Source organism: Chinchilla lanigera, unplaced genomic scaffold (assembly GCF_000276665.1).
Source record: "Chinchilla lanigera isolate Chin_1 unplaced genomic scaffold, ChiLan1.0 scaffold00012, whole genome shotgun sequence".
NCBI classification, from domain to species: domain Eukaryota; kingdom Metazoa; phylum Chordata; class Mammalia; order Rodentia; family Chinchillidae; genus Chinchilla; species Chinchilla lanigera.
The window spans coordinates 16,829,779-16,847,105 of NW_004955413.1; the positions used below are offsets into that span (position 1 = coordinate 16,829,779).

At 34.7% G+C, this 17,327-nt stretch overlaps 2 protein-coding genes across 3 annotated transcripts in view; one reads left to right on the forward strand and one right to left on the reverse strand.

Annotated features, from left to right (window-relative positions):
* Positions 1-17,327, forward strand: part of Slco1a2 (solute carrier organic anion transporter family, member 1A2) — an 88,704-nt gene that overhangs the window by 7,971 nt on the left and 63,406 nt on the right. The gene's annotated exons all lie outside the window — the stretch shown is intronic.
* Positions 5,162-11,293, reverse strand: Iapp (islet amyloid polypeptide). The gene is made up of 3 exons (XM_013511653.1): positions 11,240-11,293; positions 10,822-10,916; positions 5,162-5,458 (listed from the first exon to the last, which is right to left on the reverse strand). The coding sequence occupies exons 2-3, from the start codon at positions 10,899-10,901 to the stop codon at positions 5,260-5,262; spliced, it is 279 nt and encodes a 92-aa protein (XP_013367107.1). The 5' UTR covers positions 10,902-10,916; positions 11,240-11,293; the 3' UTR covers positions 5,162-5,259.

Consider the following 17,327-nt stretch of genomic DNA (forward strand, 5'->3'; position numbering starts at 1 on the left):
AGGAGGAGAAGAAGAAGAAATGACCTGCATCCTATTTTACAAATGCAGGCTTCAACCCCACTATAGTGGGAGGAAAGGAATTGTCATTTAAATATAGTGCAAAGTTAACTCATTAATCCAAAGCTGAACATTTTTAGGGAGTGGGGGCTGAAATGACCACTGTGATCTCTTTTTATCTTCCAAAAATGCAGAGAAAGTAGTGTCAGGAAAAGAGCAGGCACTGGAGGAGAAAAATAAGAATTTTTTAGCATCACCATATAAAGCACATTTCTTCAAAGCGGTTGCACTTGTGATCCATTGCTAATGTAAATATTGCTTGGAAAATGAGGGCAGATTATTTTGAGTCTAAAATCTTTTAAAATTATATACCTTCTTAATGGACTATAATATTTTTCCTATAGCACTCCCTTCACTTCAGCATACTGTTGCAAATTTTTCAGTTTATATGTAAATATTTTGCCATTTAAACTAGAAGCATCTTTATGAAGTGTTACAATAGACTTTGCTTCACAGGCATGCCACCAGTTCCACGAGGTGTGAATTAGAAAGAATAGACAAAGCATTTGAACTGAATTTGAGCCTTGGAAACTCAACCTCAGCTTTTGGTGCTTTACTGTCTGTTTTTAAATAGAATTGATCATTTGTAACAATGCTAATGAGCTCAGAAAATTCAATAGCGTCTTAAAATCCCTCAAAAGTCATTTATTTCCTATATGACAGTAAATAAATACTGTAGCATTGTATACCCCACATTTGCAATGAGGAAAGGTTGAAAATAGCATAAGGATGTGGTAAGTCAAGCTCAACTTGACAATTTTTCAGTTGTTTTGTTTAGCAACAAGAGCTACCAATTATTGAAACTATGATAGATTCTTTAAGAAGCACCTGATATCATTTATCTAATTTTTATTATATGCTAGAGGGATGTCTAATCTTATTTTTAGGGTTTAGTGAGAGAAGATTCAGACACATCCTATTTGACTCAGCTTTAGAAAGCCAAAGGAGAGCCACCTAGATGGTTCTTCGGCAATCTCGAAAGTATCCAAGATATTTAGGTAGTATCTCCTAGTATACACAGGTACGAACCATAAACTCAAAATTAACAAAGCACCAAAAGCTGAGGTTAAGTTCCCAAGGCTCAAAGGGCTCTGATCTGTGTCACACCCTCTTCCTTTGCAGAGGCATATTGTATCCTCAGGAGGGGTTCCAGAAGAAAGAGGATTGCTAAGCACTTCCTAAGAACCAAATCTGGCTCCTTTTCCTGTCTTGCCTGGCCAGTATTCTCTACCCAGGTTAACATTTTAGGATGTTCTAGATGAGAGTAGAAGAGACTCTTGGAATCCCCATCATATCTACTTGTATGAAAGAAAATGGATGCAAATGTATGGAGAGCTAAATCCTGACCAGAGAGGCATTGTAAGGTCAGCAGTACTCCTGAAACTTTCTCCTTTGCTATTTCTCCTTTTTCTTTTCTTTTCTTTTCTTTTCTTTTCTTTTCTTTCTTTCATATTCTTTTTTTTTCATACCTCACCCCTACTCTTCCTCTATGATTTTTCTTGCATCAAGGGTCTACCCTAGTGGTGGTGAACCTATGGGATGCATGCTGTAGCCAGATACTTGTTATCACTGAAAGCTCTAAAAGGTTCATCATTACTAGTCTACCCCATTAGTTCCTTAGGGCTGCTCTTACCTAGGTGCTAATTAACTTCAACTACTAGTTGGTAAGAATTTTCTCTTTAAGACAGTATGTCTATTTTAGTGAGGAACTCACTTTTTTATTTTGAAGAGAATAAAAAATAATTTTAAAAAAGAAACTACAGAACTTCACAAAACAAGATGAGAGGAATTCAACGATGCTTGTTAAATTGTAAATTATTGTCTTCAAATCAGTGTTGAACTAATGGAGATTCCTGTGAAACACTCTTGCAACAGAATGAATTTCAAATGCTAGACTCATAGGAATTAATTTTGGACAGGGTTTCTGCTCAAGACCTGTTCATTAGATTATTCATATTTACAATAGTAGGGACACATATTCAATGAAAACAAAATGAATTACCACAAGGCAGAACCCAATTTTATCATAGTGATAGTTGAACCACAGTCTCTTCAGTTCACGTAAGCTTACTTATTTAATTCCTGAAGGCTCATATTCATATGCCTTTAGATAAGCAGGCATTTATGCCTATGAAGGTGAGTAGTAGTTTCTGTAAATATGTCTATACATCTTTGATAAATTTAGTCTTCTGTTTTATTAAGCCTGTTCAGAATTTCAGTATTGAAAAGGTTTAATTTATTAATATAAAGTGTGCTGAATATGTGAAAAGATTTCTGACTACTTAAATTCTATCCTTTCAGAACTTCTTCCTCTTCCTGTAATCTGCTTATAACCCAGGTAAACCCTATCAGATATGCTGCTTCTGTATTGTCTGCTATTTCCTGGAAAGGATTTGGGGACCACTTATCGAGCATAACCTTTGTTCTCAAGAACAAAAGGAATATTCCCACAGGGAAGAAGATAGATTTTCAGAACCTGTATCTTGCATGGCTCTGTCAAAATTTTGTAATCCTAGATGCAATTTTGTGGTCCAAGTGGCTTTGTCATTTCTTTATAGGAACAGGGGAGGAATCTAGTGATACAAATCTTATTTAGCATGTGGGTAGATTATTGTCATTATTCTATTTCTTTTTGTTTATCTTTGTATATTTCTTCACATTGTTTTATACCCACTTGTGTTACCTACCTTTATCTTCATTTCCTTCTTTTTTAAAAAAATTCTCTGGTCAGTAATGAAAGTACCTGTTGTAATACCACACCATTCCTTTGTGTACATTTATCATGGCTAAAATATCTACCACTGATTAACACCAAATACATGCCAGGTACTTTGTGAGTTTTATTTCTATTTGTGGTGGATTAACTAATGGTCAACCACACTGATTCAGTTCAACTGTTGAACTGAATCAGTGTGGTTTTGGGTGTGGAAGGCCCACTTGAGGATTGTTGTTAACAGCATAAAAAGAGAACTGGAAGGGAAGAAGATGAGGTGTTGATTCTCCTGGAGAAGGTTGTCATGCTGGTTTTCCTCATATAAACTCAGCTGTTCTCATCATCAGAGAAGCTTGGGTCCTCCCTATCACGGAGGTTGGCACCGTTCTCTTTAGGTGAGCTCTGGTCATTACCTTGAGCTTCGCTTCCTGGTTCCAATGAAGATCCCTCAGCCTGCTGGAACAAATCCTTCATCCTGCTGGCGCTGACTTTCTAGCTTCCACTACCAACCTTTGGGCCTTCCCAGTGCAAGTCCTTGACACAGACTTGCATGAGACATTGTCGTGAGCTCTAGGCCTCCAGATGAACCCTTGGAGAACATTGCCATGAGATCCAAGGCCTCATCTGGATTTTTTGTGTCTCTAGGGCATGGACAGATCTCTGACATTCTTCTGCATTTGACTCTTTGGGTGAATATTATAAAATAATCCTATAAATTATATGGTCTGTATTAAATGTATTCCTCTGTGTGTCCTGACTACAACACTATTCTTTTATAAAACTATGTGACGAAGACATTATTTATAAAGGGAAAATAAGATGCTACACTTTATAAACCTTGTTGCACAGTACTAAATAATTAAATTATGTTAAAGTCCATAACTTTATTATTTATAGGATACACACATTTGATATGTATTGAGCATCTCCAATGTCTTTGAATATCATTACAATTTTATAAACATGAAAGTTAGATTGGGGGTTCAAATAATTTATAAAGTGAACCTTTATATGTATATAATATTTATAAACCTAAAGATAACATAGTACATTATAAATTGTGTATTATATACTATTGATATTATAAACATATATTTATAAATATAAAATAACATGTATTTTATAAATAGTACCTTATATTGTATACATTGTATTGTATACTATGTTAAGGATAACATTAGTGTTATATGTAACACATGGTATGTAAGTAAGCTACTGAAGCAAATTTTTTAAGTACTTTTAAGAAATTGTAATTTAGCTGTATCTTATTCAGTTTGAAATATTGGGCATGAGTCCACTTTGAAAGAAAACCAACAGTTGAACATCACAAAAAGGAATTTATATACTCATTTATTTATTTCAATGTGCAATTTCTGGCAAAATGCATTACAAATATCTTGTCGTATCTCTTTGCACTCACTAAAAACAACAGTCATCTTTATAATTCGGTAATGTAAGGCATACTTCATCAAGAGAAATTTTAACATTGAAATCAAAACAGTGAGTCAGATTTTCCCTAAGATGAGATGCTCCCTTTTGCTATTTTAAAAATACAATCCAAATGCCTTTAAAAATGGCATATCATTGTACTGTAGAAATTTATATGAATTGATGCTACTTCTCAAAGTGCTTGGCGCATAGTCTAGGGAAAGAAGAAAATTTGTAAGAATCCGACTGTGAAGCAAATTGGTTTTTTTTACATGTACAATAGGGTAGCTCTCACTAAAAAACCTCTGCCAGAAATGTCCACTCAATTTAGTAAATAAAATAAGTTCCAAGAGTCTGTGATCTTATAATTGAAGACATGATTAATGGGACACAGGTTGTCTTTAAAATATCCAATGTAAAAATTTATTGAGTTTTGTTAAAAGCCACGTAAAGAACATAAAGGATGTATACACTTCATAAAAGCTCACTGATGATAATACACAATGAAATCCTCCTGGACACACATGTTTTTAACTTTAACATCTTAATACCAGCAAACAAAGAATACAATTTTCAAAACTATTCTGACTGAATCAGGAGCAGGATTTTATTCCCTGATTTTTTTTTAAAACAGCATCTTTTCTCTGTGATGCTGGTGCATAAAGAAATTGCTTAACAAAAGTACCTACAAGTGCTGAATTTAATGTTCAGAATCAAAACTTTACTACTAACTCTTATGATTTACCAAGTTTCAAGCTACTATTTTCTCCTTTATTTTTAAACTTAGGTCATAAAATATAGGCTTAAAATAACTTTTTGAATGTTTTTAAAATGAAGAGGTACAGCAAGAACATTTTATTTTTAAAGACATTATCTATTCTGGGACCTTTACTTGTACTAAATTTAAAACAATTTTTACCACAACAATTTATAGGGACTACTAACAAACATAGGACACACAGAGTCACACTTTTACACTAGAAATGAGAAGGGCACTGTTAAAGTGTACAAGAAAACAGTATAGTATGCATAAAATGGGAACTAGAAAGGGACATTGACCTCTAAAGGGGGAGGTAATGCAGGAGTTCTCTGTCTAAAATGTCAGCTGCATTCCTCTTTCCATAGGTATTGGATCCCACATTAGTAGGCGGGAGAACAGCGCCAAGGTGGTGGCTGGAACGAACCAAAAAATGTGTCAGGCGTTGGGTAGCACAGGTGGCAGTGTTGCATTTCCGTTTGTCCACATGATGGCTGGTGTCACTGAACAAATATGAAAAATTAGAAACTTATAATGAGGATAGGACACAACAATGAGACACAAAATATCTCATGGGGATGAGCTAAAGGAAATATTTTCACAGTAGTTTTGGTTTGTAAATTTCTGGATGACCGTTAGTTTTTACACTTTAAAGATGCAACAGAATCAATTTTTGAAGAGGAAATCACAAAACAACTTTCTTCATGGTCAGTGTTGCTTTTCCCAGTATAATTCTATTTTTTTTGGAAATTCAGAATACATTCTAAATAATCATAATAACAGTGTGTGTTTACCATGTATCCTTCAATGTTATTGATGAATTTATTTTTTTTATACATAAGAAATGTTTAAAATGTAAAATTTGTATCAATTCTGGAATATATGAAATTTTTAAAATTATGAATTTTCAATTAGTAAATTTTATTCAATTCCTTGAGATAATATAAACAGGAATGTTAAGGGAAAAACTGTTAGATAGAAATTCTGTAATATGCAACTATCTGAATAAACTTTGAGAATATTATGCTCTTTAAAATAAGCCAGTTATGGGAAGATAAATACTTCATGATTACACATATATGAAATATCTAAAACAGTCAAATTTGTGAATGAGATAATAATATAGTTGAATAATATTTATCAAGAACTGGTGGAGGAAGAATTAGAGTTTATTAATCACTGTACAAATTGTTCCAATCCAGGAAGATCCATAAACTGTAGAAACTAATTGTAAAATACTGTTTCTAAGTGATAATACATTATACACTTAAAATTTTCTTAAAAGGGTAGAGGTCATATTTAGTGTTCTTCCACAATAAAATAAAATGTAATAATACATGAAAGAGACAATCGCAGATATTATGTAGTCTCAAGGAGAATCAACTTTATCACCCATTCAGGCATCCTTTGCAGTGTGGGAGTTTTCTTACTCTTAGCATGAATACATGAACATTACCACCTTCCTGTTACTGACATGGATCCTATGCATTTAACAGTTTTTGACAGGACTAAGTTAAACGTTAAAACCAAAAGGCTTTTATATCAATGGCATTGATATTCAGCACATTTTAAGTTGCATATTATAAAAATGTTAGAAATCACAACTCTTCAATGATTTAAAAATCCATGAATTTTAACTTCTGTATTTTAAAAATTTGTACCAACTATATTTTTGTACCATGTTTTATTTCAATGTGTAAATAAGACAGTAAACAAACAAATAAACAAAAAACAAAACGTCTGAGCTGAATCAACTTTAAAAGAAGAAAAACCTTATTTTGGCTCACAATGTGGTGTCAGTCCATGGTTAGGTGGCCCTGTTGTTTCTCGGTCTGAGGTAAGGAAGTAGTACATCATGGTGGGAGTGTGAGGTGGAGCAAGATGCTTGTGTAATGCTGGTGGGGAAGCAGAAGAAAAAGAACCAGAAAGAAGAGACTCTGGTTCCATAACCTTCTCTGAGAACACTCCTCCAGTGACATAGAACCTCTCCCTAGGGCCCATTTCTTTTTTTTTTTTTGTTTTTTCTCCGGTACCGGGAACCGAACTCACAACCTTTCGCTTGCCAGGCAGGCGCTTTTGCCACTGAGCTAAATCCCCAGCCCCTAGGGCCCATTTCTTATAGCACCCACTACCTCTGAATAGCACCATGGGCTGAAGACCAAGCCCACAGTAGACATGGGCATTTAGTGAATGTGCCAGATGCAAGCTATAGCAATGTGCTTTCAAAATTGTGGGTTTTTAAGAAATATATATTACACTTTATTTTTCTATTTTAAAGAGCATAAAAAATAATTTTAAAAAATCCAAACAATACTGAATCCACACTTGTTACCTCTGCTTGCTTCTTGCTGATTATTATTAGGAAAATGCTTTAGTTTTCAGCTTCATGTAAATTAAAATACAGTGAAACTTTAGATAAACATAAAGTAGAAAGTGATAGTTATGGAGCTAAAAATTTGATGTCCAGAAGTGAGTCAATGTGTACAACATGGGGCTGTCTCAATACTTTTACTTTGTATGCGGGAACATTTTATTATCTGTCTCTATGGAGAAATAGCCTAAATGCAAATGTTTAAAATTTCATGTGAAACTATTTCTTCCTTTTTTTACTGTCATACTTTCTTCAAGATATAGAAAACTCTTCTGCCAGTGATATGCAAAATGGGTATTTATTAAACGTAAATATAAGATGACAAAGCAACTAGGCAAAGGGAACCCATATTGGGACTTAAATCTGTATCCATGACGTTCATACTATCTGTGCAATTATATCACTTTAAAGGCATGGTAACCATGGACATTTTGCATTTTAAAAGAATGACTTAATAGCTTAAGTAGATGTTCAAGAATTTCCAAATATTGGACATTACATTCTAAAATATGAACTTTTCTTGAACAAAACAGCAGGAATTGAAACTTGGCCCAAGTGCTACAAGCTAATAGATTTAAATAAACAGAAAATCATTATTGAAGTCAGGACATTCAAAGGAGTATCTGGCCCAAGATATGTTTAGCAAATGCCTGGAGTGGGATTGTGAAATACTCTAAATGCTAAGTGTTGAGCTGTATTTTAATAATGAGTTAGAGTGTCAATAATAGTATTTAAAATCATTTTAGGTAAAATGTTGTCTTATTTGATTTATCTAGAAGTGCCATTTTTCTCTGTAAAAGAAACAGTAAGAGCTTTTATGGGGTTCTTTGTTTGTTTGTTTTGCTTTTTTGTTTTTTTGTTTTTTTTTTTTTCTGGTATCGGGAATCGAACTCACGACCTCGCTCTTGCCAGGCAGGATGTGCCGCTGAACTAAATCCCCAGCCCCAACCTTTTATGTTTATTTCATAATTGTGCAACTCTTTTCCTAAACAAGTTCCTTAGTCTGTGTGTATAAGACACTCCCCCAATAGTCATTAGCATAAGAAAAGCTGGCTGAAGCGGAAAATGAAAGACATTCCACTTCCACTTTCAGGCATTTTTTTCCCTTGATGATCTGGGAAGACAAGTCTTGACTGCCTATCCGACTAATCCCAAACATCAAGCTACTGACCATGTGTAGATGAATATGCAAGTAGAAATGATTGGCTGTGATAGAGGTTAGCCAGTAATGACAATAAGCCAAATTTAACTGTTAAATTTTTTTTGGTCTTTTTGAGACGGCGTCTTGCTCTGCAGTTCAGGTTGACCTTGAGCTCACTTTGTAGCCCAGGCTGGTCTTGAACTTGCCGTGATCCTCTTGCCTCAGCCTCCTGAGTGCTGGGATTACAGGTGTGCACCACCATGCCTGGCCTAACTCTTAAATGTATCTCTTCAAAAACATGCTTCAAGGGTTTTGACAGTTTTAAATGGGTACCTACTCCCAGCTCTTAACATTCATAGGTAGAGGTGTTTGAGCTCTTATATGGAGCTGTACTGATTATCACACAGCAGCTTGATAGTTAATTGTACTTTTGACTATTCCCTGATTATCTTCTAAGCACAGATTTACAAGAGCATGTAAAAAAAGGGAAATATGTGACCCTTTTGCTTTAGCCATGAGTATAAAGTGATGAAACTACTTTCTGGTATGGATTATAAAGTTAGTTTGTAACCTCTTAATCCCATCACATACGTGTATGCAAGTTGCAAACATCCCAAATGAGGTACTTGAATTTTATGAGGAAAATGACAGTGAATATGAAATCTACATTCACTTTGTCTTTAAGGAGTTTAAAATTTAGATAATGCTTACAGGTTTTCTTAGGGTTTTGTTCGATTTTAAAACTATTATAACAGTTTGAGATGATAACTCATCCTCCACTTTGAAAAATGACCAAATGTATGGATTTCAGGGAAAATATTAAAAAAGTAATTTGAAGAATAGCTTATAAGAATATCTAGTAAAACTTCAAAGTAAAAGGTTGTGGAGTCATAGGAAAATAATTTGATAATAAGTAATCTTGTGAATTGTTCTATTTCTGAATGATGATCCACTCAGAATAAGCACACATCCATAAAGACATATTTTGCAAATGTATTTAGCAAATATCTAACTCTCATTAAAAAAAGATAAATATATTCACAGCTATACTAGGTAATACTGTTAATTTTTCTGTCACTATCAAAAGTTCTGCATATCAGAAACTTTTCATCAGCTGTAAAGTTACTTTTATTTATGAAAGAAAAAAAAATAATTGAAAATTACTGTCAGTTCTGAGAAAAACATCCTGTTAAGCAGATAAGCCTTGAACTGACAAAGAAAACCTTTTGATGATTCTTGCTATTTATTGTGTGTAGGTCCTGTAGAAATCATTACACATATTGCCTTCTCATATTACTTTCTACCCACAAAAACATCAAACAAAGATGAAAAAAAATAGAGGGCAATGACTTTATTAAGAAGCATTCTTTTCAAGGAGTCATTCCAAAGGTAAACCTAATTCTCTTTGGTCTTGAAGAATGTATAAGATCAGTTTCGCAAGTTTATGTGGAGCAAAACTATCCTGGGCACAAACAAATCTTTATTTTATTTTTTATGTCAGATGCCTGGATGTGGACTCAAGAATCTTCTAAGTAAGCAGAGAATTATAGCTTTAAAGGTTTTCAATTTGAAACTTGTAGTAACTGCTGTTTCACTTGACATAGTTTTCAGACTTTAAATTTACTAGATGACATCACACCTTTAAAATAAGAATTCCCAGGAAATCCTACTGCAGTATACATGCTGAAAATATTTTAATTATTATTAATTTGCTTTTATGGTGATTCAGAAGTAATCTCATGAAAAATAGCTTTTTATCATTCTGTTTCATTAACAGAATTGATAACAATATAGGATGAATCCCCGAACAGCAAAGAACATTTTAACTAGTTCTTCTTAAGATTAACTTGTAAACACTTTAAATTTAGCACAATAATGATTTCTAGACACTTCAGTTTCTAGAAAGAGATGGAAAAATTTGAATATTTCCAGAACCCTTTAAGAAATAAAAATATATGTAAATATACAAAAGAATTCCACCTTATATATAAAAAAAAGTTTCCCTTAAATTTTCTGAGTTTGTTTCAGTATCCAGTTAATACAGTAGAAATTACTGACTTTTAATTTTTGCAGTTTTATGGTTGGCTTTGCCCAAACTTCAACAGAATATTTCTTGACAAAACAGGAACTACTGTATCTATTTCTTTTGTCACAAGTACCCTCAGAGAGATTCAGCAGTCACTGATATTATTCTTTAAAGCACATAGAATTCAGGAACAATGGAGTAGTTTCAAGTACTATTTTGTAAGCATGATTTGGTCAGAATTCTACTGGTACCAAGATAGTTATATGGTAGTATTTAATTATCATTCTCCCACCCCACACAGAAGAAACCAGATTGTAAAGTTACTGACCTTGCAATGGGCGTAGCTTTCAGCTTGTGTACTGCAAAAGAGAGTACAAGAAGAGCTATTGGCAGCTTAAGGATGCACATTGCTTCCCAGATTTTCTGCAAAAAGTAAATCAGGCCTGAAATCAAGAAATTTCCTACAGTCCTAAGAGATGTAACTTCTAATTAGAGGCTAATTGTTTAAAAATTTCAAATATAAATTTAAAAAATATCAATTTTACTGATATAGTCCCTTAAAGCTATACAATTTCCAAATAATTTCAAAACATTCAATTTCCAAATTCCCTTCTCTAAACAATTGGAAAACTGATATTATAATGCATCAAATCTTTAACTTTTCTTTGAAATAAACCATACATTTTGCACCAAGTCTGTTTTACCCTTATCCAATAAGGCTTTCCCAGAAACAGGACATTCTTTACCTTTTAATGTTTCAGTGTCAAGAATATCAGACAATGCCCTTAATAGGAAGAAAGCTTCAGGGAAAAAGTCTAAGCTTGCATTCACTAGAGTATTTGCCCCTACCTGCTGGCTTATATACCCTTCACACCTTCTTCAGCTCTGCAGTCAGGCAGCTCAGAATGACTCTGTCCTTAATTATCATCCCTATAGATACAAGGTGCTTCTTAGCAGAAGCAGATGGGTCATAATTACCTTAACACAGTAAATATTAACACAGCAGAAATAGAGTGTCTTTGTGAAGCTAATGGTGTGTCAAGCTCAGTGAAAGTTTGAATTTTCCATCTTTGTAAACTCCGAGTTTACAAAGAATGAAATGTATGTTACAGTGAGGAACTGAGAAAAAGTGAATAAAAATAAATGCATTTCTGTGCAAAGAAGAAAGCCAGAGACGTGGTGGAAGTATAAAATTAAGTCCAAATGACGCCAGTGCATTAATACCATGGACATCTCAAAGTCTTTTCAAATATCATGGTAATGTATATTAAAAAGGGGCACAGGAGAGAAAACAACCATACTGAACCTGAACTTTTTTTCCTTTCTTCTTTTTACTAGTACATGTCTGCAGTACATGAAATTTACATTCATCTTAGGAAGTAGGTATGTGTACAGAATACAGTTAAGTTTCTTTTTAAATATCCTTTCCCTCTCCCGCCCACCTCCCTCCCTCTTCCTCTAAATCCTCCCCAAATTTTTTTTCTTTTCTTGAGACAGGGTTTCTTTGTGTAGTTTAGGCCGGCCTTGAATTCACTATGTAGCCCAGGCTGGCCTCAGATTCACAGCAATCCTCCTGCCTTAGCCTCCTGAGTGCTGAGATTATAATATGCACCATCATGCCTGCCTGGATCTTTCTCTATTTTCATTCTTTTTGATATTATTAATCCTGGTTCATGTGCATGATATATAATGTTCACATTCATTGAGGTGACTAGGTTCCGGCACTTGGTGAAGCTTAATTGTGTGTCCTTCTCCTTCCCTTCTCCCGTGCCTTTTGTCTCCTGAACCCTTCCTATTTGCAAGAAACTGAACATTTTGTAAAATTAATACGCACTAGTTAAAGAGTAAAAGACACAACAAAAGCCATTTAAAATGATGTGAGAGAAAATAAAGACATAAAGCAATAACTTTGTATCTAGAGATTTATCAGTATTGAAACAGATGCATAATGATATACAGTCCCATCTAGCTGTTGTCCGTGTCCTTTGAAGAAGACATAGGTACTGAGGAAGCTTCCCTGTTTCCTGATGACTGTATTTCTTTGTGACTGCATGAAGGCCATGCATTACTGAACCCAGTAATATACTGTAATTATGTTTCCTTTCTTAATCAAGCTCTTTTAAATTAATATTTGTCTCGGTTTTATTGTTTAGTTTTAGAGTTATAAATCTTCTCAGAGAATTGTAAAACCACTTTTCATATAATACTTCTATTTTATTTTCAGCACCCTCTTTCCCTGCCCACTGCATTGAGTCTCTTTCTTATAGCCTCTGTTCTCCTTCTTTGCTTCCAACTTACTGTTTCTGGTTAGTGATTAGGTTGTGAAGACTTTATTTGCAGGCCAGGTGCAGCAGGGCCAAGGGTGAAAAGACCACTGGCACTGAGCAAAGGGTGAGGGCATGTTTTATAGAGTTTAGGTAGAAAAGGACAGCATTGCTGAGGCGTGTACAAAATTTTGGGTCTCTAAGTAGGGGATCTAAGCCTAGGTGATAGATACGGTGGTGCTGAGTACAGGGAGTGCTGGCAGACACAAGTTTCTTCTGTTCTTTTTGCAGAATCAACTCTCTGCAGGTTAAGCTGTGTGGGGCAGAGGCCAGCTTTTTGTTGAATGCTGCACTCCTGCCACTGCGAATAACAGACCTACTTTAGGAGTTTTTCTCTCCTAGCCTGGTGCAGGTCTAGTCAGAGACCTGATAGTATTAATCTTGTACTACTTATAACTTCTTTCTCATCTCCTTAACTTTTTCAATTTCTTAGAAATTTTTAAAACTTTATTAACTTTTAAAGAAAAGATTAACTTGGCAATCACAGTTTGAAGTTTCAAGAGCCTTCTTTTCTGAAATTTTTAATAGCATTCTATGTTTGTTTCATTGATGTAACATATATCCTCTCTGAGGACACTATTTATAGCATTCTTTTTTGTAAATAATTTTTATTGCAGACTAATATTCTATTGTGTAAACTTGTCATCATGTGTGCTTGCCTGTTCATGGACTTTTGACTTGTTTCCAGTTTGAGGCTATTATAGATGAAGCTGCTACAAACACAGGAGTCTTGGTATCAAAATTTTTCTTTTCTCTTCCTTAAATATGTGGGGGGTAGGAAGCCAGTTAATTTTTTACAGTGAGTTGCTACAATGTTGACTGAGTGCTGTATACATGGATATAGCTTGCCAACTGATTGATTTTACTATAAGGTTATTGGATATGAAACGGACTATCTAGAGACTTCCAAGTATCAATATTTGATGTTTTTCAAAGAAAATTGAATTTTAATACAGTATTTTCCTCAAGGAGTGAATATCTTGGTTGGCAAGTTGGGGGGAAAACTTTATAATTTAATTGACTCCCCACTTTTAATTTGGTGTTTCACTTCTTCCCTTGTGGTGATTGGCCTCCACAGATCCAGGGTCTATCCAGTTTAACCTATGAAAAGATTAAATTATTGATGTAATGAGCAGTAGTAATGGGAAGTATAGAGGAAACCGCTCTTAAAATATATAGTAATTATATATATGTATATATATATATATATATATATATATTACTTCTATACTATACCCTTCCATATGAATTACCTGGGCATAAAAATACCTAGACTTTCAGACACAGGTGCAGTTAGGTTTGCTTCATGTTTACCCAGCCAAATGTAAGAATGTGAAAAGTAAGTCATTGTTTTGAGGCAATGAGTTTTAATAGGTTGAGAATCATGACTTTTTCAAACTATGATGGAAAAAATGGCTTTTGTTTCTGGAAGACACCGTGTACACATACTTTCGAAATACAGTGTGTGGGTAGTCATATTTCTTGTGAAAACAGCATGTGGATCCTCCCGTTGTAATCTCTGTGTTATAAAGGAAAGAAAAAGAAAGACCAATACTTCCAGACAAGGTTAGAAGTGGGCTAAATTAACATGTAGAACAGGTCTGGGACTTACTCTGTATATGTCCCATACATTTTTGTTGGTCTTTCAGAAGCCAGAAGAAAGGACAGTTTGGAGGCAGTGGCCAAAAGTGATAATTGTGAGCATTGTATTTCCAAGACTGTGGGGTCTCAAGCATAGCAGAGAAGTTAGTTTTGTAGGAAGGAGGGATGTAGACCCTGGATTGTGTGTTTATTCAGAATCTGCATTATGCTAGGCCTTGTTAAAACATTTTTGCACAATGTATCTTCAAACACTCTGTGATGTAGGGTGTTACTTTTACAGTTGAGTGTTCATGTGTCTAGAGAGTTAAGCAACTTTTTCAAATTCATGATAGAATGGCAAGGAAAATTTAACTGATCCACATCACGTACTAAAGTGCTCCAACCTGGCAGAGTTACAAAGAAGTTAAAGTATTATTTACTATAACTAATAGTGAGATTCAGGGAGAGGTTAACATGGGGAATTCGAGTGTTAATTTTCACTAGAAAATGACAGAAAATGATCAGCTGAAATTGGCCATTGTCTTGGCTTTTTCTTCTCTACTGACTGGCCAGTGGTATTCAGCTTGTCACTGGAAGCGGAGCCGGTGTGGATCTGCACTCCTGTGGTCCTAATCCCTCTCTCTGGTTTTGATAGCCTTGAAAGATGGTGTTCGGGAAGAATGGTGTTGCTTGCAGAAGACTTTCATATATGAGCTAAGCCTAAGAGGAGAACAAAAGCTTATACTCAGGTCCAGCAGGGCAATCACAACTCATCTCCCAGCACAGTCTCGGAACTTTGCTTTTATTTTTTCCATTGAGCACTATCAAGAAAATATGGAAAGAGGTCATTAATCTTACACACAGGTGAATCCTTAGACTAAAATGATTTTATTCTATGTAATATTATTAGGTAATACTATTATTATTCATCTTGGTTCTGAAGATCTTCAGTTCTTTAAAATCTTGTCCATATATATGATATATATGATACAGACATATGTGTATGTACATTTATAGATCATACATATGTACATGTATGGAATTTGTTTTACTTCAGATTCAGGAATGCTTTAAAATATCTGAACTATATTACAGTTTAATGTCATGCTAAGTAACTTCTAACCCAAGTAGGTGCTAAAATTAACTGCTTCTTTATAAGTGCTATTTATGAATGCTATGATTGGATCTAATTATAGATAGGAGTTTAAAGTGGTAATGTGTATAGTTGAAAAAAGTCTGATTAGGATTTGATTGTTTAACGAGACACTATAATAATTTAAGAGGCATACCCTGTAATTATGTTTTAGTATGGCTCAGACAAGTAGCATATAATTAAAGTTGAAATCTAGCTATTTCATATCCACTGTTGAAAAGTGTGATAAAGTATGCCAAAAATTCCTTTTAAGATTAGTGGTTTCACTTTAAACATAAATTGATTGGTTGAAAAAATTACCAAGTTCACTGAGATGCTTTTTACATACACCCTCCCATATTCCTCCCCTCCGCTCCTACAGGAACAATGAACCACACAATGGGGCAAAGTAAACAAGGAAAGAACTTTTTTATTTTAATGTTTCAGTATAAATGGGTTAAAGATATTTATTGCACTTGCATTTAGCTGTGGGTAGAAAAGCCTTCACCCATGTTTTCTGCACAAATATTTTGAGTGTCAGAGGCTTAATGCAGCAAAGTTTTGTCTATAGGTGATAGATGAGAAGCAAAAATGTGTGTTCACATGTAGATAATTTTGGCTACACACAGCCTTAACAGTACCCTAATAGGAAGATTAAAATACAATGCTGAATTCAGAGTCCTTCAATCAGATGATCTTTTGGAAATTAGTTGAATGGAGGGAAATGTGGTAATGATGTAGTCATTTCAAATATAGAATTCATTGATTGAGATTCTCTGACACTGAAATTGGAGCTTCCAGATTAATGCTATGTAGAGATTTTGGTGTTTTATATCTTTTAGAATTTTGTCTCTTAGAATTTTCTCAGCGATTTTGGCCGCATTGCTACCATCCATCCTTCCTAATCTTTCCTCCCTTTGAATTTCCAGAAATCGATTCAGTTTTGAAGATATAGGGCTAGACTAAAACATGCTTTGTGAGATCCAAACCTAACCTGTCCATCTATGAAATGAAACACAGGATATTTGAGGTTCTGAAGCTGATACAGTCAGAGTCCCAATATTTTCCACAAGAATATGGGCATCTGAAGCTCCTTGATTCTCTCTTACTTAGCTTAATATTTTGTTTAGCTCTCCAACTGCCAACCTCCTTTGAAAACCAAGAGAAAACATTGTAACAACAATTTCAAAACAGTCCATAAGGACCTACAGGCTCAAGGAGTGTTGGTGTGGTATTGACCTGACCTTAGATATCTGGGGGCATCACAAAGCCTGGCATTGAATACTACTGATAGCTCTTCACCAATAGTTCATCTCCAAACTTTAAAATCTTGCTAGTAATGTTTATAAAGCTTGTAAGCTATCAAAATAAAATATACATGATAGTAAATATATGGTTGCTCCTTTAGATCATCTGCACTCTCCTGAGCAGGGTGAGATCTTTCTTTAACAGATCTGCAGTGGGTCCAGGAATACATGGCACAGATGGCTCTTTGAAAAACTGCACTAATAAATGCCAACACCTTCCCTGCTATTGCCAGCACACCCTGAAATTTGTGGCCATACTTATGCCTCTCATGTTACGGAACATATTGTACCTTATTATGTGGTTGTCCAACATTTCTCACCTATTGGTTTCTATGCTGCTTGCCAATAAGGGCTTTTAATTGCTAACTTCTTACTTATCCAGTGTCTGAGCACAGCGTTCTGTGTGTTTTCCTGAGGACTGAACCCAGGAAGACTTTCACACTGAGTTGCAATCCCTGCCATGTTTTTGGAGATGGTGTTTCACTAAGTC